The sequence below is a fragment of the Scyliorhinus torazame genome, chromosome 8 (assembly GCF_047496885.1).
Source record: "Scyliorhinus torazame isolate Kashiwa2021f chromosome 8, sScyTor2.1, whole genome shotgun sequence".
Lineage (NCBI taxonomy): Eukaryota > Metazoa > Chordata > Chondrichthyes > Carcharhiniformes > Scyliorhinidae > Scyliorhinus > Scyliorhinus torazame.
The window spans coordinates 219,824,721-219,847,685 of record NC_092714.1 but is presented as its reverse complement, the minus strand read 5'-3'; the positions used below and the strand labels follow the sequence as shown (position 1 = coordinate 219,847,685).

The 22,965-nt window shown below is 47.7% G+C and overlaps 1 protein-coding gene across 1 annotated transcript in view; it reads left to right on the top strand.

The window, feature by feature from the left end:
- Window positions 1-21,975, top strand: part of LOC140428381 (stathmin-3-like) — an 84,773-nt gene extending 62,798 nt beyond the window's left edge. Inside the window, exons 2-5 of the mRNA XM_072514778.1 lie at window positions 6,029-6,124; window positions 14,981-15,150; window positions 17,922-18,113; window positions 21,343-21,975. Coding sequence (XP_072370879.1) covers window positions 6,029-6,124; window positions 14,981-15,150; window positions 17,922-18,113; window positions 21,343-21,402 — 518 coding nt within the window. The 3' untranslated portion in view covers window positions 21,403-21,975. The remainder of the gene's footprint in view (window positions 1-6,028; window positions 6,125-14,980; window positions 15,151-17,921; window positions 18,114-21,342) is intronic.
- Window positions 21,976-22,965: the final 990 nt, after the last annotated feature.

The window sequence follows — 22,965 nt, the reverse complement described above, 5'->3', positions numbered from 1 at the left end:
GCATGAATCAGTGAACCCTGGACCGTTGCCCCTAATCCCCCTTGAGCACTAAGGGACAAAGGAACATAGGCAGAACCTCACTTGCTCATGAGTCGGGGAGTCAGCGTGCTGACAGCAGACAGACAGGAGTTGGATATAAACAATAACTGAGGAGCATCACAGACTATTCCTCACTGCGAGTCATCATCAACCTGCTGCAATGACTGGTCAGCAGGCACTCAAGGACTCCCCAGCCCAGTTTCCCTGATGTCCAGGTTCTGCAACCCTCATCCCATTGTCGGGGAGGGGGTCACGATGGACTGAGGGGCACTTACTGAGCTGTCAAACAACATACTGGTCCTACTGCATGAAGTGGGAAGCGATGAGGGCATTCTTGGCCCTCCTACCCATGTGAACCTTTGCCCTCACTGGGCATACATCCATGACTCCTTATCAGCCTCTTCCTCTATTCCCTCCACGATCTCCTTCCTCCATGACCTCCTCCTCCCTCCATGACCTCCTCCTCATCCGAGGAAACATGACGCTCCTCCAGGTCTTCATCAGTAAAGTCATCACCCCGCTGCGGGACCAGGTTATGCAGGGCACAGCAAATCACCATGATGCGGGAGACCCTCAGGGGATTGTACTGGAGGGCCTCACCAGACCTGTCAAGGCAGCAGAAGCGCATTATAAAGAGGCTGATGTACCGCTCTATCACAAACCGGGTGGCACTGTGAGCCTCGCTGTGCCAGCCGTCTGCTACGGCCTCTGGCCTCCACATTGGCATCATCAGCAAAGACCTCAGGGAATATCCCTTGCCTGCAGCCTGGGATGACCCTCAACAATTCTAGGGACTTATGATTACCTGAGGATGTAGCTGTCATACACGCTCCCTGGAAAATGGGCATGCATGTGCTCGAACCTCATATGGTGGTCATACCAGCTGGACAATGAGGGAGTGTTACTGTGGATGAAGGGAACTCTCTGATGCGATGGAACGCGTAGTGCGACACGAGCCCAATTGATTACTCTCTACACCTGTGGCAGACCAGCTATGGTGTCGAATCCTGGAGCCCTTTCGTCCGACTGGGCCTGGTCCGGGTTGAAATGAATTAAGTCCGAGGCCCTTGCATAGAGCGCACCCTTTGCCTTATGGATACACTTATGGGTGGATGCCTGTAACATGCCACACAGGCCACCCATTGAGCCCTGAAATGACCTCGTCACATAAATGTTGAGGGCTGCCATGAACTTCAGGGCCACAGAGAAAGGCTGTCCTCCACCTCCACGTGACACCAAGTTGGAATGATTGTGGCACAGGTATCGCACAGTCTCCCTGGTGAGATGGTGTCTCCTATGGCACATGATATCCGACAACTCCAAGAAGAACACACGGATGCAGCACAGTGATAAGAAGAATAGCCAGCTTCACTGGCTCCTGCCAATATCGTTCAGTCAGCTGTGAGGGATGAGAGAGAGACAGTCAGGCTCATGTCGCCTCTGCTTAGTCACAGCACTTCCCCTGACACATTGGCCTCCGGGCCTGGGAGCAACTAGTCCCACACCTTATCTGGTGCCTAATGCTCACTCAGAACACAGGTACCATCCCACCTCCATTGCATCACTGGCCCCGGACTATGCCCTCGCCCAGTCAGAGTTGCATTTGGCCTCACATCTTGTTCTCCCCTCCCTTTTTCTCAATATCACTTGTGGTTTTGACAGGAGGTTATGTGGTCACCCATCCCTCATAGGCAGGGTCCATTGGACAGTGATGTTTGCCTTGGGGGCGAATGGACCCTGACTGGCAGGCTTTGGGGTCTGGCACATAAGGAAGCTCAGTGCCTCTTGATCCCATGTACCCAAACATTTGTCCTTGAACCGAGTTTTCAGCCCATTCCTTGACTTTGAGACTGTGTGCAGTTGACATTGTTAAGGGATGGCCAATTAGTTTGTTAAGCATGAGTCTCAGAAGTTTTAGAGGGCACAATTGCTTTCTACTTCAGGGATAGACAAAGCTAATAGGCACCCATCTTAGGCTGCATATTTTCGAGACCTCATTACAGTCAGGCCTTTACACTTAAGGCTCTGAGACAGCCATTCCACATTGCCCCCCCACTGCTCAACAACTCCCCCCCACCCCCCCACTGCTCAACACCCCCCCCCCCCCCCCCCCCCGCTCCCCCTCCCCCGCCCATATCCCCATGCCTCATGCAGCAGTCTCACACAGGCTTGTAAGAACTTTTTAACAATACAGGCAGCAGGCTTCTGGACCACCACAGCAGATATGACCCCCATCCTGGTACCTCTCCACACCCAAGAGGCTGCCTTCCCTCTCTGGAGATGGAACTGGACAGCGGCTCATATCCCTCCTGGTGCTAGGTGGAGACAGTGGTGTTCACCTTCTTCCTCCCTATCGGAGGTCATGGCACCTGGTTCCCGTTTTTAAAAAGCAGTAGTAATTTGCCCCCATGAGACGTCACACCTGACTCAATGGGGTCTGAAGATGCAACGTTATCATCGCTAATAGACTATAATGGATTTAAATTGATACAAATCAGGTTTGCGCACTTCTTGGGCGTGAACCTGATTGCGCCAATGAGGAAGGTCCAGGACGATCACGTTCTGAAATCTCGAGACGCAAATCCTGTTTCTGGCCTCTCACGATATTTAGCAGCCATTATGGGATTTGCACCCACGGTTAATGGACCCGTTAAATCCCACCCTAACTGCTAACAATTGTCAGTCAATACTTCTCCAGATTAAGCTGGTGAACAGCAGCAGGGCATCCAGCTCGCTGGGAAAATGTTAATAAGGCTTGAACATGAAAGTGGTGTCTATGGGTCCTCGGGGCAACTGAAGGGAATACAGTGACATCCCAAGGGACATGATCACAGTCTTTGTTTGTTTACTTATCTCTGTCCTAAAGGAAAATAATTTATTTCAACTATTGCAGAGGGAAGATAACTCCTTATTCCAGATATCGGGACAAGGTGTTTTCAGGAGCATGTTAGTACAAGTCTGGCATTTCTCAGGGGCATGCCAATATTTGATGATCTTCTCATGCAGAAGAATGAAAATCACTGCACTAAACCATGAGTGCAACTCACACATCTGTTGAGAGCTCACCACAGACATCATGGCGCCACTATTGTTTCGTGCTGCATTTTAATTGTGACACAGGAGTTGTTATTGGCTCCAGCTGAAAATCCTACAATCCCAATGGGCGATGGATATGTTAATGCATCTGCAGCCACCGGTAATCATGTCAGAATAATTTCATGTTAGAATTTTGGCAATGCACTAATGATAGTCAGATTTCGATATTTTAAAGTTAATACCGGGGGTACCAATATAGTAAAGTACATTGACTAAAATACTTTGAGATATCATGACGTTGTGAAAGGCGTGATAGAAATACAAATTTGTCTTTCTTCTTGATTCTTGATGATGCTTTTTCCTTTCTCCATTTAGCATATTGGTCAAAGTCCTTTTTTCAAGGATATCATCCTACAGGATACCTTTCTTTTCCCATAATATATTTCCCATAATATATTTCTCGTAATATAGACATTTTTTCCTTCGTTTAAAATTTGCAATTTTTTTTGATATTTCCTATTGTTGTAACCCTTTGAAAATATATGCCAGGATCTGCCAATAACAGAACATTATTTTCTTTTTCCCTGAAACCACTCTCTTCTTGCCATGTATCAAGACTATGCGTAATTTTCGCTTTAAAAAATGCCTGTCATTTGATAAAAATTTGCGTCTGTAACCAGCACTGTGTTTTTTTTAAAGTTACCATTCGAAGATACAGACTCCAAACAAAATCTTATTTTTAATCTCAATCTCTTGGAGTTGGGCATGAATTATTCAACACCAATCTTGCAATTTATGGTGTTCACAGGCTTCCAGTTCATTAAATGTTTCTAAGTGATTCGCAGCCAACTTTACATAATCTCCTGCTTTAGGCAGTGGTTCTTTTAAAGTGCCTCCATCACAAGAAGAATGTTTGCTGTTTTCAAAACAATTGAGGATGAAGGACATCTCAGATTATTTTTCTCCTTTTTATTGTTATTTATGTATTTTCATTGTTATTTTCCCACTTCTTGGGCGTCATTCTCCGACCCCCCGTCGGGTTGGAGAATCGCCGGGGGCTGCCGTGAATCCCGCCCCCGCCGGTTGCCGAAGTCTCCCGTACCGGATATTCGGCGGGGGCGGGAATCGGGCCGCGCCAGTTGGCGGGCCCCCCCGCTGGATTCTCCTGCCCGGATGGGCTGAAGTCCCGCCGATAAATTGCCTGTCCCGCCAGCGTGAATTAAACCACCTTTTGAACGGCGGGACAAGGCGGCGTGGGCGGGCTCCGGGGTCCTGAGGGGGGTGCGGGCCAGTCTGGCCCCGGGGGGTGCCCCCACGGTGGTCTGGCCCGCGATCGGGGCCCACCAATCCACGGGCGGGCCTGTGCCGTGGGGGCACTCTTTCCCTTCCGCCTCCGCCACGGTCTCCACCATGGAGGAGGCGGAAGAGACTCCCTGCACTGCGCATGCGTGGGAAACTGTCAGCGGCCGCTGACGCTCCCGCGCATGCGCCGCCCCGATATGTCATTTCCGCGCCAGCTGGCGGGGCAAGAAAGGCCGTTTCCACCAGCTGGCGGGGCGGAAATCCCTCCGGCGTCGGCCTAGCCCCTCAATGTTGGGGCTCGGCCCCCAAAGATGCGGAGCATTCCGCACCTTTGGGCCGGCGCGATGCCCGTCTGATTGGCGCCGTTTTGGGCGCCAGTCGGCGGACATCGCGCCGTTTGGGGAGAATTTTGCCCCTTGTTTCTGCTTTATTTTTATTATTTTTATTTTTTTAGCGCTGCCTCCTGTCTTTATTTCCATTAGTACTTTATCATGATTCCTCTTATCCCTTTTCAACCAATCCTATTTTGTCCCTCTTTGTTCATACTTACTCTGCTCAACCTATGTTGTGTGCTCCATGCATCTGTCCAGCACGTAACCTTTTGAAAACAACTGCATTAGGAGCAGAAAGAAACAAAGAGGCAAAGAACAAATAAACAGCACGGGAATAAAATGAGTCAACTTGAAGTAACTGGTTTTGTTTGTGAAGCAAAGACACAGACAAGTGATAGCTCCTGGAAAGCACAAATGTAGAAAAAGAAACAACAAAATGGAGACGAAAACGATCCAACTGGTGTTTTGCTGTTTCTGGAAGCCCATTTAAAAAAATTAATTTAGAGTAACCAATTCATTTTTTTCCAATTAAGGGGCAATTTAGCGTGGCCAATCCACCTAGCCTGCACATCTTTGGGTTGGGGGGCGAAACCCACGCAAACACGGGGAGAATGTGCAAACTCCACACAGACAGTGAACCAGAGCCGGGACCTGGGACCTCGGCGCCGTGAGGCAGCAGGGCTTACCCTCTGCGCCACTGTGCTGCCCTGCTCTGGAAGTCTTTTTGACTTTGGGGATACAACCTCCTTTTGGCTTCATCTATATTATATCAGCAAAACACAACAAATCTGACTTAAAAGGAGGAATGTTTGGAGATGGAGTCAAGCAGCTGTTTAATGTAGAAGTTTGAATCATTTTCAGTGAATTGAAACATTTTTCTATAACTATTGTAGTTATAATTGAATGAATGGGTACCCATAAGAGGGAACTTGAAACAAATAGTTTGATGGTAGGATGAGATGACCATCTAACTCTTTCAGTCAACCTGATGGTCTGAATTCTGATTTGCCACAGGGCCATTATGGCATTATTTCTGAGCACTCTCCCTGTCCTTAATGCTGCACCTGACAAACCATCCAAGATGACCAATATTGCCAACTGGGGAAATCTTAAGGTTTTCATTGAGGCTTAGTTCTTTAACGCTCAATACACTGTAAGGAGACAACAGATTTTGGGGGCTTTATTTAAGTCCTTAACAAATCTTTTCAAACGGATGCCCATTCATGTGGAATTCAGCTTGAAAAGTTGCACAATGCACTTGTCGAAACGTTAATCAAAATGCCATTTTTAATCAAAAATATATTTTTCTGTTTTTAAAGCCTACAAGGAAAAAATGAAGGAGCTCTCAATGCTCTCGCTGATCTGCTCTTGTTTCTACACTCAGCCACATCCCAACACAATTAACAAATTTGGTGGTGAGTGAGGCCTTTGTGTAATCTGCAGATTGCTTTCTAAGTATGTTTAGATTGTGTAATTACACTATAAATAGCCAGATAATGTAATAGGTAATAACTATTGTTTTATTTATGTATACATAGAATCAAAATTTGCACAATCATTCATTTTCAAATATACATTTGGTGTAAATGTGTGACATGAACAAATATAGCACAATTCTAAAATACTGTTTTATTGATAAACTATTTAGTAAATTGTTGCCACAAACGTCTAATTATTTCCTGTTTGAAGTGTTATGTAGCGTGTCAGGTCACAGAATCAAAGCAAACAGTCACATCACAGAACATCACTCAAACAGCCGTCAAAGACCATTGTCCCTTGAGCTTGACAATACTAGGAACGTGAAGGTCAGATCCCAGAATTAACCGTGTATTGTCATTTCTGATAGGCTTAGTATGACAACTAGAAAACACAAAATGAAATTTTGAGCCATGACAGTTCTTTACCCATCCCTTTTACACTTCTGGACAATGACTTTAGCAATATTTCACAATTCTCAATAATTAATGAATTAACCCGTAAGAATGGTAACTAGACAATCAGTTATAATGATCGAAAAAGCTCGTTTTCAATGCTTTTGTGACCCTAAAGCTTAGCAGTGAAATGGAAAAGTCTTCAGCTCGTCGATCCAAGCAACCATTGTTTAAAACCTTTTTCCAACCAAAATGAGCGCATTTAAAGCAGGACCCCACCAAAACCAGCAAATGTGAAAAAAAACCTTTGTCTTCAAACGAACCTTAAAGCTGAGCCTATCCTTTTAAATTTTTTAACCATGCACCAGAAATCCACTTTTCCAGATTACTCACATAAAGGAGGACTTTGGAGATTCCTTAGACCCATGATTGTTTCAATTCTGGACTGAAAGACAGAAGCTCAACAAGTGAACACACTGCTTTACTCGGTAGACCCGATAGTGGATATTATTATTGCCAGACAAGAAACCAACCAAGCATCTGCTAAGTTTGAAGAAGTACTAAAATAATTTAATACTTATTTTAACCTAAGAAGTAACAAAATCCTTGAAAGGACTAAGTTTAATTAACGTGTCCAGCAGCCAAGAGAACCTGTAGACTTATTTATTAATGATCGATACAGGGTGATAAAAGGCTGTGAATATGAAGTCCTAAAATCTGAACCTATCAGGGATCGAATAGTTATCGGAGTAGTGGGCCATGGATGCCCAGAGTTGCTGCAAGCAAAGGAAGATCTAACCCTCGAGAAAGCTATCCAGATTGTTCGGCAGTCTGATCTCCGTTTGCAGTACAGGACCTTTTCGAGAGGAGAAAGTAAACCGTAGTACAAAAGAAACCCCATGCTCCAGTTAGTTAAACAGCACTGAAACAGGGACACTTCAGGCTAAGGGAAGGAATACACTAACCGACTGGTAGAGCGGCCATGCCAGTGCTGTGGAGCAAAGCACCCCACAGGCGAGATCAATGTTCCGCAATTTCTGCTCAATGCTTCCAATTGAAATGCCAAAGGGCGCCTACCATTCCTACCCCGACCGCACTTTGGGAAATCAGACCATAAAACGGTGTTCCTTCTTCCGGCATACAAGCAGAAACTCAAGCTAAGAAAGCCGTGCTGTGCTGGTCCGAGGAAACAGAAGAGCTCCTACGTGACTGCTTAGAGACAGTGGACTGGTCCATATTTAAGAACTCAGTGACCATCTAAACAGCGACTGCCCGCCGAGTTCGGCCGAGTCCTGCTGGCGTAGGTTATATATGGTCCTACCCGGCGGGACCTCGGGGTTCTGGCTATGGGGGCCGTCTTGGTGGGGGGGGCGAGTGGGGATCCGACTCCGGGGGGGCCTCCACTCTGACCTGGCCCGCAATCGGGGCCTACCGATCGGCGGGGTGGGCTAATTCCGTGGTGGGCCTATGTTCCTCCGCGCCAGGCCCCTGTAGGGCTCCGCCATATTGCCCAGGGGTCGGCGGGGAAACGGGAACCCACGCACATGCGCAAACTCGCGCGGCCTTGGCGCGCATGCCCAGACTCGCGCCGGCCGTGGCGCACATGCTAGGACCCGACCACCGGAGCAGCGGACACCACTCTGGCGCCGTACTAGCCCCCTAGGAAGGGGTGAATACCTGGCCCTGGAGCCCGTTTACACCAGAGTGGCTCGGGCCGCTTTTGACGCCGGTGTCAGAACTCGGCCGTGGGATCGGAGAATCCTTGTCCTTGGCTCAATCGCGAGATTGACTCCATACTGAAGGACAGATCTGAGGCGTTCAAGTCAGGCGACCCTGACCTATGCAAGAAATCTAGGTACGACCTACGCAAAGCCATCCGAGATGCCAAGAGAGAATATCAGACCAAGCTAGAGTCACAGACCAGTGTTACATACTCTCGGCCATTGTGGCAAGGCCTGAACAACATAACGGGCTACAAAGTGAAGCCGAGCAGTATCTCCAGCAGCAGCGCACCCCTCTCCAATGAACTCAATGCATTCTATGCTCGGTTCGAGCAGAAAACCAACGATTCGCTGTCGAGTGCCCCAGCAGCCAATAACACACCCATACCCACCATCACAGCTTCCAAAGTCAGATTGGCCTTCCTGAAAGTGAACCCTCGGAAGGCGATGGGTCCGGACGGGACCCCTGGTCATGCACTCAGAGCCTGCGCGGACCAGCTGGCAGAGGTGTTCACGGACATCTTTAACCTGTTTCTACTCCACTCCGAGGTCTCCACCTGCTTCAAGAAGACCACCATCATACCGGTGCCAAAGAAGAACCAGGCAATGTGCCTCAATGACTACTGTCAGGTGGCCCTGACTTCATTCGTAATGAAGTGCTTCGAGAAGTTGGTCTTGAAGCGCATCACCTTCATACTCCCAGAATGCCTTGATCCACTGCAATTCGCATACCGCCACAACCAGTCCACAGCAGATGCCATCTCCCTGGCCCTACACTCATCCATAGAGCATCTCAGCAACAAGGACTCCTACATCAGACTCCCATTTATTGACTACAGCTTCACCTCCAACACCACAATCCCAGCCAAGCTCATATCAAAGCTCCAAAACCTAGGACTTGGCTCCTCACTCTGCAACTGGATCTTCGACTTTCTGACCCACAGACCACAATCAGTAAGAATAAACAACACCTCCTCCACAATAGTCTTCAATGCCGGGCCCCACAAGGCTGCGTACTTAGCCCTCTACTATACACCCTGTACACACACGACTGCATGGCAAAATTTGGTTCCAACTCCATCTACAAGTTTGCTGATGATACAGCCATAGTGGACCGGATATCGAATAACGACGAGTCAGAATACAGGAGGGAGATAGAGAACCTAGTGGAGTGGTGCAGCGACAACAATCTCTCCCTCAATGCCAGCAAAACTAAAGAGCTGGTCATTGATTTCAGGAAGCAAAGTACTGTGTACACCCCTGTCAGCATCAATAGGGCCAAGTTGGAGATGCTTAGCAGTTTCAAATTCCTCGGGCTACACATCTCCAGAAATCTGTCCTGGTCCCCCCTCGTCGACGCTACCACTAAGAAAGCACAACAGCACCTATACTTCCTCAGGAAACTAAGGAAATTCGGCAGTCCACATTAACCCTTACCAACTTTTACAGATGCACCATAGAAAGCATCCCATCTGGCTGCATCACAGCCTGGTATGGCAACTACTCTGCCTAAGACCGCAAGAAACTTCAGAGAGTTGTGAACACAGCCCGGTCCATCACAAGAACCTGCCTCCCATCCATTGACTCCATCTACACCTCCCGCTGCCTGGGGAAAGCGGGCAGCATAATCAGAGACCCCTCCCACCTGGCTTACTCACTCTTCCAACTTCTTCCATCAGGCAGGAGAAACAAATATCTGGAGCATGCATGAACTGACTCAAAAACAGCTTCATCCCCGCTATTACCAGACTCCTAAATGACCCTCTTATGGACTGAACTGATTAACACTGCACCCCTGTATGCTTTACCCGATGCCGGTGTTATGTAGTTACATTGTGTACCTTGTGTTGCCCTATTATGTATTTTCTTTTCTTTTCTTTCCATGTACTTAATGATCTGTTGAGCTGTTTGCAAAAAAATACTTTACACTGTACACGGTACACGTGACAATAAACAAATCCAATAAACAATGATTGTACACTTCGGCAAACTGTGCAAGGCCAAAGCATTGAAATGTCCAGAAGACCAAAAGATGATTCATGAGGTCAAGACAGTGCACCAAGAGGACACATAGCCATGCTTCTTGGGTGAGGTCAAAGATCCTGGATTTTTAAACTGGAATGTGGACAATTTAGTTGAGGGCCATTTCACAAACTTTAAATTGGACCTGGAGGGCCAGTGTTACAGTCCTTTTGGGAAAAGAAACATGTCTCAGAGACCTCTGGCTTCGAACAACAGACACACTGATCTATGGGCCCAGAGGAATCTAATCTCTGGTCATAGGCTTGATTCTGGAACCAGAAAGGTGTAGTGAGAAAATAATCTTTGAGCTGATGCAAGTCATCCATAACCAGTTTTTCTCTCTCGAGCAGAGATGCCTGAGTAGCTCTGAATCTCGTCAAAATAGCAGAAGATGTCAATACAACCACTGTCATAAATTATACTGAATTACAAGCTCCCAAGAGCTCACACAAGAGATGGGACTTCAGCTTGGAATTGTCTTTTCTCTTTGCAGAGCAGTTTTGCCATTTTTGAGACAGGTGCTGGAAAGATCTCATTGGTCAGACCAACTAACCACTCAGATTGTTACCATGACACCTGCGGTGGTGGAAACAAGAAAGTAACCAACAAATAGAAGGACCTCCACCGGCTGTTGATGAGGTCAACAACACGAACGCAGAGCAGACGCTAAAACTCCTGGACAGCTTAACAGTGCCACAGACGATGCCGGAACAAACCAGCAACCGTCCAATATTGACAGCCAAACGAAAAGGCGCGCTTATTAAAAAAACACATCCTCATAACAAAAGAGGCCATCTCTGTCAGAAAGGACACCACGAAGACCCACACAACAGCAGATCACAATGAAGGGAGAAGAGGAAGAGATGACATGGAGATGAGCGCAACATTCATCCATAAGAAATGGGATGGAACAACAATCACCCATCACCACAACTGCCAAATCGGCAAAGAGCGGCTCAAAACCAAGGAATGGAAAAAGAGGATAAAAAGATATCCAGATACTAGGATAACCTCTAAATCAACAGAATTTACCTGCAACAACAGGGGCGTCATTCTCCGACCCCCCGCCGGGTCGGAGAATGGCCGTTGGCCGCCGTGAATCCCGCCCCCGCCCCCGCCGAAGTCTCCGCTCCCGGAGATTGGGCGGGGGCGGGAATCCAGCCGCGCCGGTTGGCGGGACCCCCCGCTGGATTCTCCGGTCCGGATGGGCCGAAGTCCCGCCCAGAAACTGCCTGTCCCGCCGACGTAAATCAAACCTGGTATTTACCGGCGGGACCAGGCAGCGTGGGCGGGCTCCGGGGTCCTGGGGGGGGGCGCGGGGCGATCTGACCCCGGGGGGTGCCCCCACGGTGGCCTGGCCCGCGATCGGGGCCCACCGATCCGCGGGCGGGCCTGTGCCGTGGGGGCACTCTTTCCCTTCCGCCTCCGCTACGGCCTCCACCATGGCGGAGGCGGAAGAGACTCTCCCCACTGCGCATGCGCGGGAAACTTTCGGCGGCCGCTGACGCTCCCGCGCATGCGCCGCATTTCCGCGCCAGCTGGCGGGGCAACAAACGCCATTTCCGCCAGCTGGCGGGGCGGAAATCCCTCCGGCGTCGGCCTAGCCCCTCAATGTTGGGGCTAGGCCGCCAAAGATGCGGAGACTTCCGCACCTTTTTGCCGGCGCGATGCCCGTCTGATTTGCGCCGGCTTTGGCGCCAGTCGGCGGGCATCCCGCCGTTGGGGGAGAATTTCGCCCCAGAGCTTTACTCTTTTCCGACAGTAGCACAAACAAGATATGGAATGTTGATAAGGGTTATAAAGGCCTCCAGACCACTTGAACCTACAAACTCAGGCTTGAAGGAGGAAGATGAGATAGTCATAATGATACAAATACATGGGTAAAACGAGAATAACTTGAAATACATTGGATAAAGACTGGGGGGGGGTGGGGGGGGGGGGGGGTGCAGTAAAAGGGTTTGGCACATATTGGTTTTACATGGGACTGAATAAAGTACCTCCCTCACAGTGATGTAAGGGAACACATGAATCACACCAAGGGGTCAGTCTAGTGTTGGACAGAGCAGGTACATACACAAACATGTTAACAGCTCTTAGATTGAAACCTTTATTCTATATGTACATGGAGCGGGATTCTCCGACCCCCCGCAGAGCGGAGAATCGGTGCCATTCGGGCCGGCGTGGTCGGCCCGGCGCAGGTCAGTGTATACGACGACTCTCCGGCACGGGCCGGTGCGCCGATTCTCCAGCCAGGATGGGCCGAGCCGCTGTCATCAAAAAGCCGAGTACCACCAGCGCCATTCTAACATCCTCTGAGCTGGCGGGACCTCGGCGTTGAAGGGTCCGGGGGCGGCCTGTGGGGGTGGGGGGGCGGGGGGGGGGGTCCGACCACGGGGGGGGGGGGGCCTCCGTAGTGGCCGGGCCCGCGATCGGGGCCCACCAATCGATGGGCCAGCCTCGCTGTTCCCCGGCCTCCTTTCCTCCGCGCCGGCTCCTGTAGCCTTGTGCCATTTGGCATCGGAGCCGACGCGGGGAAGAGGGCCACTGCGCATGCGCTGGTTGGCGCCGGCCCAACTGCGCATGTGCGGACCCCGCGGCGCTGGGATCAGGCCGGGATTGGCAGCTGAAGCGGCGTGGGCCACTCCATCGCCGTGCTAGCCCCCTGTGGGCCACAGAATGGGGTCCCAGAACAGGTGCCGACGCCGGAGTAAAACATTCCTGTGTTAGCCGCCCGAAGGGAGAATCCCGCTTCATGTTTGTCACTGAATCTGACTCAGACACAGCATGGAAAGTAACATGGCCACTTTTTAAATGTCTCCATGATGTTAAAAATTTTATTTTTGTTATTCCACAACATGTATAGTGGGGTCAATCCCTCAGGGACCTCCTGTTCGTCTGCTGTAACTTCAATGGAAGAGCGGCGACAATTCCAAATAAAACTGCAGGGTTTTCCGGGCATGTTGTCAATCACGCTCATGATAATTCACTCCCATCGTAATCTTCTTCCTCAGCTATTCACATAAAAAAACAAGCCAAAAATGTAAAATTCTAAAAACAAACTCCAAATTTCTATCCATTAATAAGAATAAATGTGTTAAAGTTAATGCTGAAATACTGGGCCATGCTTGCATACGTGTTGTTGATAATTTCACGGGTTATATGAAGGAACAAAGTGCTGATAAGGGGGGAAATTCTCTGGAAACGGCGCGATGTCCGCCGACTGGTGCCCAAAATGGCACAAATCAGTCGGGCATCGCGCCGCCCCAAAGGTGCGGAATGCTCCGCATCTTTGGGGGCCGAGCCCCAACCTTAAGGGGCTAGGTCGGCGCCGGTCGAATTTCCGCCCCGCCAGCTGGCGGAAAAGGCCTTTGGTGCCCCGCCAGCTGGTGCGGAAATGAACTCTCCGGGCGGCGCATGCGCGGGAGCGTTAGTGGCTGCTGACGGCATTCCCGTGCATGCGCAGTGGAGGGAGTCTCTTCTGCCTCCACCATGGTGGAGACCGTGGCGAAGGCGGAAGGAAAAGAGTGCCCCCACGGCAGAGGCCCGCCTGCGGATCGGTGGGCCCCGATCGCGGGCCAGGCCACCGTGGGGGCACCCCCCAGGACCCCGGAGCCCGCCCGCGCCGCCTTGTCCCGCCTGTATGGTAGGTGGTTTAATCTACGCCGGCGGGACAGGCATTTTAGCGGTGGGACTTCGGCCCATCCGGGCCGGAGAATCGCGCGGGGGGGCCCGCCAACCTGCGCGCCACGATTCCCGCCCCGCCGAATATCCGGTGCCGGAGACTTCGGCAACCGGCGGGGGCGGGATTCACGCCAGCCCCCGGCGATTCTCCGACCCGGCGGGGGGTCGGAGAATCTCGCCCCAGGAATCTTGGGCGGGATTCTCCGAACCCCCGCCGGATCGGTGAATCGCCGGGGGGCACCGTGAATCCCGCCCCCGCCGGCTTCCGAATTCTCCGGCACCAGGGATTTGGCGGGGGCGGGAATCGCGCCCCGCCGGTCGGCAGCCGCTAGCATTGCCCCCCCCCCAGCGATTCTCCGGAACGCAATGGGCTGAGTGGCCGCCCATTTTTTTGCTGGTCCCGCCGGCGTAAATTGGAGTAGGTCCTTACCGGCGGGACCTGGCGGCACTAGCGGCCTCTGGGGTTCTCGGGGGGGCACGGGGGGATCTGGCCCCGGGAGGTGCCCCCACGGTGGCGTAGCCCGCGGTCGGAGCCCACCGATCCGCAGGCGGGCCTGTGCCGTGGGGGCACTCTATTCCTCCACATCGGCCGCTGTGGTCCTCCGCCATGGCCGATGCGGATACGAACCCTCCCGCGCATGCCCTGGGATGACGCCAGCAGACTCTGGCGCTCCCGCGCACGCGCCAACTCGCGCCAGCCGGCGGTGGCCCTTCAGCGCCGGTTGGTGTGGCGCCAAGCCCCTTCCCCGCCAGCCGGCGGGGTGCAAACCACTCCGGGGCGGGCCTAGCCCTGAAGTTGCGGAGGATTCCGCACCTTTTGGGGGACCTGACGCTGGAGTAGTTCTCGCCACTCCTTCCCTGTCGGAGTTTCCCGCCCCGCCGATTATGTCAGAATCCCGCCCCTTGAGTTTAACTCTCACCCAATGCTACAATTGACTTACAATTATCCTACTTCAAATATCTCTTCTTGCTTTAGATATGGAAGTGAAAGCAATTAACAAGCGTGCATCTGGACAAGCTTTTGAAGTAATCCTGAAGCCCCAATCCACCGATTTGTCACCTGACCAACCTGTCTCACCAAAGAAGAAGGAGATCTCTTTGGAGGAACTCCAGCAACAGCTGGATGCTGCTGAGGACAGGAGGAAGGTAAACAATAATGCCGGTTTCATTTGCAGGTGGTAAATTGAACATTCCTCCCCTTCTCCCCATACACCATCCCCCCCCCCCCCCCCAGTTTTTCCACAGATAATGTCATTCTTAAGTCTCCAGTTTCCTACAGGCTTATGGATTTGAAAGTGAATTTGTCCAATTGTAGTCACAGGTGAGTAGAAAATGTTACCTTTACGTCACTGATCATAGAAATGATACAACAAAGGAAGAGATCATTCTGTCAATCCTGCCTATGTTAGCGCCCCTTTTCTTTCACATGGACCTTAACATTTTCCTTTAATGGCTCAATTCCCTCTTGAAAGTTACTACTGAATCTGCTTCCATTATCCTTTCAAGCAATGCATTCCGTCCGGATCAGAACAACTTGAAGCCTATAAATAATTTTCCCAAATATTATTTTATCACTTACCTTAAATCTGTTTCCTTTGGTTATTGTCCCTTCTGCAAGTGGAAACAGTTTCTGTTGAACTGAATGTCCAGGACTGTTTAAAATAATGACTTCAAACCTGTCAGCATTTGCCATCATTACTCCACTGAAAGATTTCCAATTGATTGCATTCTGGGGGAATCTCAACAGTGCACCCTCTGGAGAAGCTTAAAATCACCGATAGTAACTTCTGGATTTCTGCATTTAACTGTGCATGCTAACTGGTATGCTAGCTTTCGTTACAATTAGATAGGAAAAGTAAAGAATTCTTAACTACAATCATACAAGACACAGGTGAGGCTACACCTGCAGTACTGTCTGCAGTTTCTGTCTCATTGCCTAAGGCAGGACATACTTGCCTGAGAGGGAGTGCAACAAAGGTTCACAAGACTGACTCACGGAATGAAGGGACTGTCCTATGAGAAGACATTAAGTAGACTAGATCCATATTCCTTGGAGCTTGGCAGAAGGAGTCATCTAATTGAAACATGAAACTCTAAGTAGCTGGACAGGCTAGATGCTGAAAAATGTTTTCCCTGGTACAGATCACAGGGTTGTGCAATTAGGACGGTGATAAGGAGAAGTTTCTTTCATTCAAAGGATTGTAAATATTTGTAATTTTCCACCCCAGACAGTAGTAGGTGCTTAGATATTGAGAATATTCAAAACAGAAGTCAAAAAATGTTAGGGTACTAAAGGAATAAAGAAATGTTGTGTGCAATCTACCCGAATGAGGACAGAGTTCCGTTGCGTGCGATAGCCGGATGTTTCCTGGCATTTGGAGCTCTATCAAATGCACATCTGGCTAGATCAGGGGCCTCAGCGAGGAACAAGTGGCCAAGGCCACACTTAGCCCCGTTCCCTGCACTGAGGAGCTCCGTTCGCCAGAACTCAGTGCAAGGAGAGATCAGGACACCTTTTTAAAAAGTCCCGAGCTCCTGACGTGACCTCCGAACCTCCCCCAAGCCAAAGCTCACCACAAGGGTGTCCTCGGGAGGGCCCCCCAACACCCATGCATGACACTCCCCGCCTAATCCCTGCCATGCAAAAAATGACAGCTTGGCACTTGGTAGTGCCAGCCTGGCACCATGGCAATGCCCCGTCAACTGGCAGTACCCCCTGGGCACCTTGGCAGTGCCACCTGGGTGCCAGCCTGGCACTGCCGGGCTGAAGGTGCCAGGGTTCCAGGCTGGCAGTGCTAAGTTGCCCAGGTGGCACGATCTTGTGGAACGGTGGAGTAGGCTCTAAGGAGCACATGATCACTTACATTATGTTCTTATGTGCATTCTCCAGACTTTGCTGGCAAGAACTTCCAGTATTACACGCTAAAGCAGGATTTTCCACACCTTCCTGCAGACGGAATCTTCTGATCCCACTGAAGTTGACCCCCGCCGCGGGTTCCTTAATAGCGGGACAAGCGAGCCATGCAAATTGCTATTGACATTGGCGGGATTGGAAGGTCCTCCTGGTGACCAATGGTTGCCACCTCCGTCGTAAGAAAATCTGCGGCGGAGCGCTGGAAAATTTCAGCCTTAGGTTTGCTGTAAATACCATTGAAAAAGTTATACTTGTTGAATAAGATATAACTGTGTTTTATTAATGGTGTATTCAATTCACAATTACTGATAAACAACTTCACTTGCACTGAAAGAGTAATTTTATATCTGTTAAATGCCAAATATCTCCATTATGATAAGAAATTCTCCATATTTTCATTTTTTTACGTTTGCTTATGATATTTTTAAAATAAATTCAGAGTACCCAATTCACTTTTTCCAATTAAGGGGCAATTTAGCATGGCCAATCCACATAGCCTGCACATCTTTGGGTTGTGGGGGCGAAACCCATGCAAACACGGGGAGAATGTACAAACTCCACATGGACAGTGAATCAGAGACAGGATTGAACCTGGGACCTCGGCGCCATGAGGCAACAGGGCTAACCCACTGCGCCACTGTGCTGCCCGTGCTTATGATATTTAATCATCGACTTTAATCTCATTAGTTTTTCCCAATCATTTATTTTGTGGTCATAAAAATCTAAAATTAACGAGGAGGGGATTCAGTGTTTCATATCTTCAGGTTTGCTGTCGTTTGATAGTGTTTCAGTGTGATTGGCTGTTTACCCTGCTCGTAAACATCACCCCTGCTTGTCTCTTGGAGATCCTCTGGACTCGACATCTGAAATAAACTGATGTGAGGAAAGGGGAAATCCACGCTGTAGAATTCATTCAATCGCTTTCTTTGAGGTCAGCGGAACGTTTTGCTGCTATCTATCCCACTTACCTCGGCATAACGATTATCATTATGTGAATTCACAGTCCCAGGAGATGCAACTTCTGCAGCAACTTGCAGAAAAGCAGCAACATAGGCGTATAGTTCTACACAGAGCGATTGTGGATAACTGCGACTTCAGCAGAACCACTGAAAGAAAGTTAAATCAGAAGATGGAAGTTTGTAACGAAAATCGCAAAGCCCATATAGCTGCCCTCAAGGATCGTCTTCGTGAGAAGGTAAGTATTTTAATTCCTTTCTATTATATTTAATACTTTAAAAGTAGCTAACTCAAAATGGGTTGAATTCCTTCCTAATAAAGTAGTAAATAATTGCTGGTTCTCAAGGCTATATTTTTTAGGTATTTATCCAGGGGAAAGACGTTTGAGAGTGTTTTTGTTTCTAGTGGAATGTGATAGGTAGATTTTAGTTTGGTGAATCCAAATAGGTTTGTAGTTTCAGAAATAATTTATCGTCATCAAGTTAGGGAAGAACTGATCTCACCTCCTCACTCTTCTTCCAACTCACACATGGATCTCTAGTATGTGTAATTGTGGCCTTCTCTGCTATTAAAAGCTAGAGGTTTATAGTAGTAAGCACGAACAGTGTATTATAATATTATTTTACCTTCCTCTGTTTATAAATGTAATAAGTTTTGCAAATTTCATTCTGACTCTATCTATCATACCCTTAATGCGTTTTACAGTAACGACCGATGAAAGTATTAATTTTTTAAAGTATCAATTTTTTTAAAACCTGGGGCGAAATTCTCCGACCCCCCCCGCCGGATCGGAGAATCGCCGGGGGCTGGCGTGAATCCCGCCCCCGCCGGTTGCCGAAGTCTCCGGCACCGGAGATTCGGCGGGGGCGGGAATCGCGCCGCGCCGGTTGGCGGGCCCCCCCGCGTGATTCTCCGGCCCAGATGGGCCGAAGTCCCGCCGCTAAAATGCCTATCCCGCATGGACCCTTCCATGCCGAGATCCCACCGACTAAGAGCAGATTAGTGATGTGTTGGGTGCTCTGGATCCATGGAATACATACAGGCCACCAACACTTAAAATAGTGCAACACTATTTTATTAAGTTAGGATCTGTTGAACATACTTTCACTGTAGGTTAACACGATGTTAGATTAAACTAAAGACCAATGCCTGTTCAAACCAGTCTATGCACTCAGCACATGGTGAGGATCTGTGCTGTAAGCTCTGTCCTTGTAGGAGGCTGTATCCAGAATGAGCAGGAACTCTGATGCCCCCTGTCTTTATAGTGAGTGTGCTCTAACTGGTGATTGGCTGCGGTGTTGTGTGTGTCCATCAGTGTGTGTGTATCTGCACCATGATATACTGGTGTACATTATGACAATTAGGACGGCGCCGGCGGGACTCAAGTGTTTTGTTACGCTTGCTCAGCCCATCCCGGGCCAAGAATCGCCGGGGGGGGGCCCGTAGAGCAGCCCCGGCCGGCAGCGCGCCGACCGTGCCGGTGCCGGCGCCAATGGCGTTGATTCTCCGCTCTGTGGAGAATCGCGTCGGGGTGGCGGGGAACGATTCGCTGCGATTCTCTGTCCTGCCCGCGGGCTGAGAGAATCCCGCCCAGGATCTTGGTTCCCAAAATTGGTTCTCATGGCACTTGCTTCTCATCTGTGAAACTTGAGTGATGAGGTCCAATTTCGAATCCACGATCTGCTGTTAACAGGTTTCCACTTTCTTCAACTAATTATATAGCAGTGGTACGTTAAAGTTCACCGAGTGACTGTGGCAACATGTATTTTTACGTGCATGTCGCAGTCTGGTGTTAAAGATAGTCATGGCAGAGGCTCCAAATTTTTTTCTATCATATGGCTGACCAGGAATTTCCCCCTCTCTTACTGTCTGCCATTGCCGTGTGTTGGAAAGATGTGCAGGTTGATAATCAATCTGCTGGGCTGCGTGTTGAACACAAATTCCTTGACCATCATGTCCTGGGGTGGGACTCGAACGTTTCTGGCCCAGGGTTTGGGATGCTACTCACTGCACCATAAGGGTCTCGCATCTAACTATGAAGTCATGGAAAAAATATGAAAAAGTTGACATATTCAGTTGAAATTATATTTTGCCATATTATTAAGACATTAATTTAGTACATAATGCTGAGGTATTTTATATATATATATCTGGGTTTCATTCCAGTCAGTACAACCTACTGTTGCATTGTATTAGTAGATGAGTTGGGTCATCAAGTTACCCAGTGAATACATTGAGGAATGAAGAATTTCTCGTAATACATTTACACGTAGTACGTAGCAACACTATAAATTATTTTTAATGGAGATTTTCTCTGCTTGCTGCAGTTTGTTCTGAAGCACCTGGTACCATTAAGAGCTGTGCATCAGTCATGCAATCTCAGACAAGCAACACCCATAATTAACATTAAAAATGGAACCACAATAAGGTGTTATAGCTCTGACTATAGACTCTGACTCAGAAAAGACTGCAACACTGCAAAATGAACAATCAAATAACAATCAAAACTTTAACGTTTTCTCAAACTCCTTTGTTTGTACTTTATCTGAAAAATGTTGTCTCACGTCATATTGTTTTTTAAAAATTTGAAACCCAATTCTTTTTTTCCAATTATGTGGCAATTGAGCGTGGCCATTCCACCTACCCTGCACATCTTTGGGTTGTGGGAGTGAGACCCAGGCAGACACGGGGAGAATTTCACATCATCTTGTTTAATAACAAGTAAAATATATCTCTGCCATACTCATACACTAAAATAAAATGATCTTTCATAATTAATTTTCTTTAAATTTTTGTTGATAGCAACGCAAGTAGAGAATGCCAACTTAGTGTGCAATTCAAATAAACCAGTCCTTGCAGGATGATATGTTTTCATGACCCTGACCCTATCACAGATGGCAGCTTCCAAAGCTTTCTGTAAGGGGGTCCCCAGGCAGACATTGAGCCATTTTTGGCGACCTCTCCTGGACAGACACACTCCTAGTGACCACCAGCACTTATTGACATGCTTCTGGTTATCCTTATTCCAACTTTCAAAAGTGATTACAGATTTTTAAAAATTGAAAACAGAAACAAGTAAATTGATAAAAATGGAAAATCAGAGAATACAGCATTCACATTCAACAGAAATCTAAAGACCTTGTGCACCTTCAGGAATCCACAAAGCTAATTTTAAATACCTACAGGGCAGATGACTTCATGGAAATGAAATGTTTTATTACAGGGCGTTTGGAACAGTGAAGCTGACCATTTTTTATGAGATCTTTTTTGGATTCTCAAACAAATCAGAAAACCCCATCGACTGCATCCAAGGGAGAAAGATTCTGCATTCTAATTTTCCACGTTTGTCTCAAACTAGGGGCATGTGCTTAAAACTAATAGAAACTGATGATAATGAAAGAATTTCATTTTTAAGATGAGTTGTTTTGGTATGCTGTCTTCTATAATTTGTGCATTTTGTGTGATAGGAAAGGCATGCAGCTGAGGTCCGTAGGAACAAGGTGCTACGAGAGGAACTTTCTGGCTAATCGTCTTTCTATCACTTTGTGAAGACCACCCTGGAACGAATCTAATAATAATATCCTGGCTATCAAGATACAAATTTTGTTTCTGAATTCAGTACTTCTATATAATAGTTTATGCTTTTTTGCATTCAGGTTATTGGTTCTTATTTCATGTGCAATACAGAAAGTTGTAAGCAGGCAAAAATCAGCAAAATATCAATAATCTAATGATATTTAAAACATTCAGAGTATTAATTGTTATTCACATCATAATCTGCCAATGTATTTTAACATGTGTATATATAGACGCATTATATTGATTAACAGATTCAACCTACAATTAAAAAAGGTTTACCAATGAATTAATGTTTTATATCCCATATGTAATTAACCATTGGGTTTTTATTGATATTATTATGGGTACATGAGCATTGCCAGTTTTTGAAGGGTTATACTACAGTATAGTCATTGCAGCTCCTTTCTTAATCCCCACATTTAAAGGATGGTAATTCTTTAATTTATCCCTGGCATGCTGCCGTTGTTAGAATTCTCAGCCATTTGAAGACAAACTGAACATCTCTGATACAAATAATGATTTATGCCAATAATTTATGTAAGTCAGGTCAAATTCATCAAATCAAATAGATAAAGGTGACTAACTGTTTCTCAACCATATATCTGAACAGATATGTTAAAAATATATTTTAAAATAAACTTTTTATTATTTAAATGTTCTCTTATTTCGTAATGGTTATATCTTTAAAATTGTCGTTAACTTAATAATTTAACAAATATATAAGTGAATGCCAATTAATTATTCTGTGGAAGTATCACAGCTTAATTATGACCTGTTGCTGCCCATTAGGCCTTTTTATCTTTAGAGAGCATAAAAACATCTAGGCCTTCAACAGGCCTATCTATTTGGCAGTTGATGTTGTGGGTTGAACTTGTTAATACATGGAGTAAGTTCCATCTATAAATAGAAAACATCATTGGTAACATTGTATAGTACAGCTGTCAGATTAAGCAAACTCTTTCTATATCTTATGCTCACTAAAGAGGGGGAAAACTTCCATGTAAGTAAGCAACATCTTTGGTGAAATTAGTCTCCCCGCAAAAAGTAAATGGTTAATTGTATGTGTGAGAAATTCCTAAATTATCCAGCTGAATTTTTGTCTTATTACTGCTGTAGCTGTGCTGAGTAGAAATGGTTTGCCAAATATAAAGCTGTATAAGTTACGGATCGTTTGTTTGGTGTGGAGTATCTGACTTTGAAAATTACTTTGTAAATACCTAAGGTGGGATTTACCGACCACCCGGCCATGGGTTTCGTGGCAGTGGGAGGCGGTGGGAGGCGGTCCGCTCTTGGATCTTCTGGTCCCACCATTGTCAACGGGGTTGCCATTGAATTCACACCCCGCCACTAGGAAACCTGCGCGTGAACGGCCGGAAAAATCTTGCCCCATTTCCTTTCAAGAGATTGTGTTCGACAAGCTGGTACATAACCTTTAATCTGTAACTCTGTACTTTGCTATCATCTCATTTGATTATGTGCCATTTCACCTCGAACTCTGACAGTTTGTATAT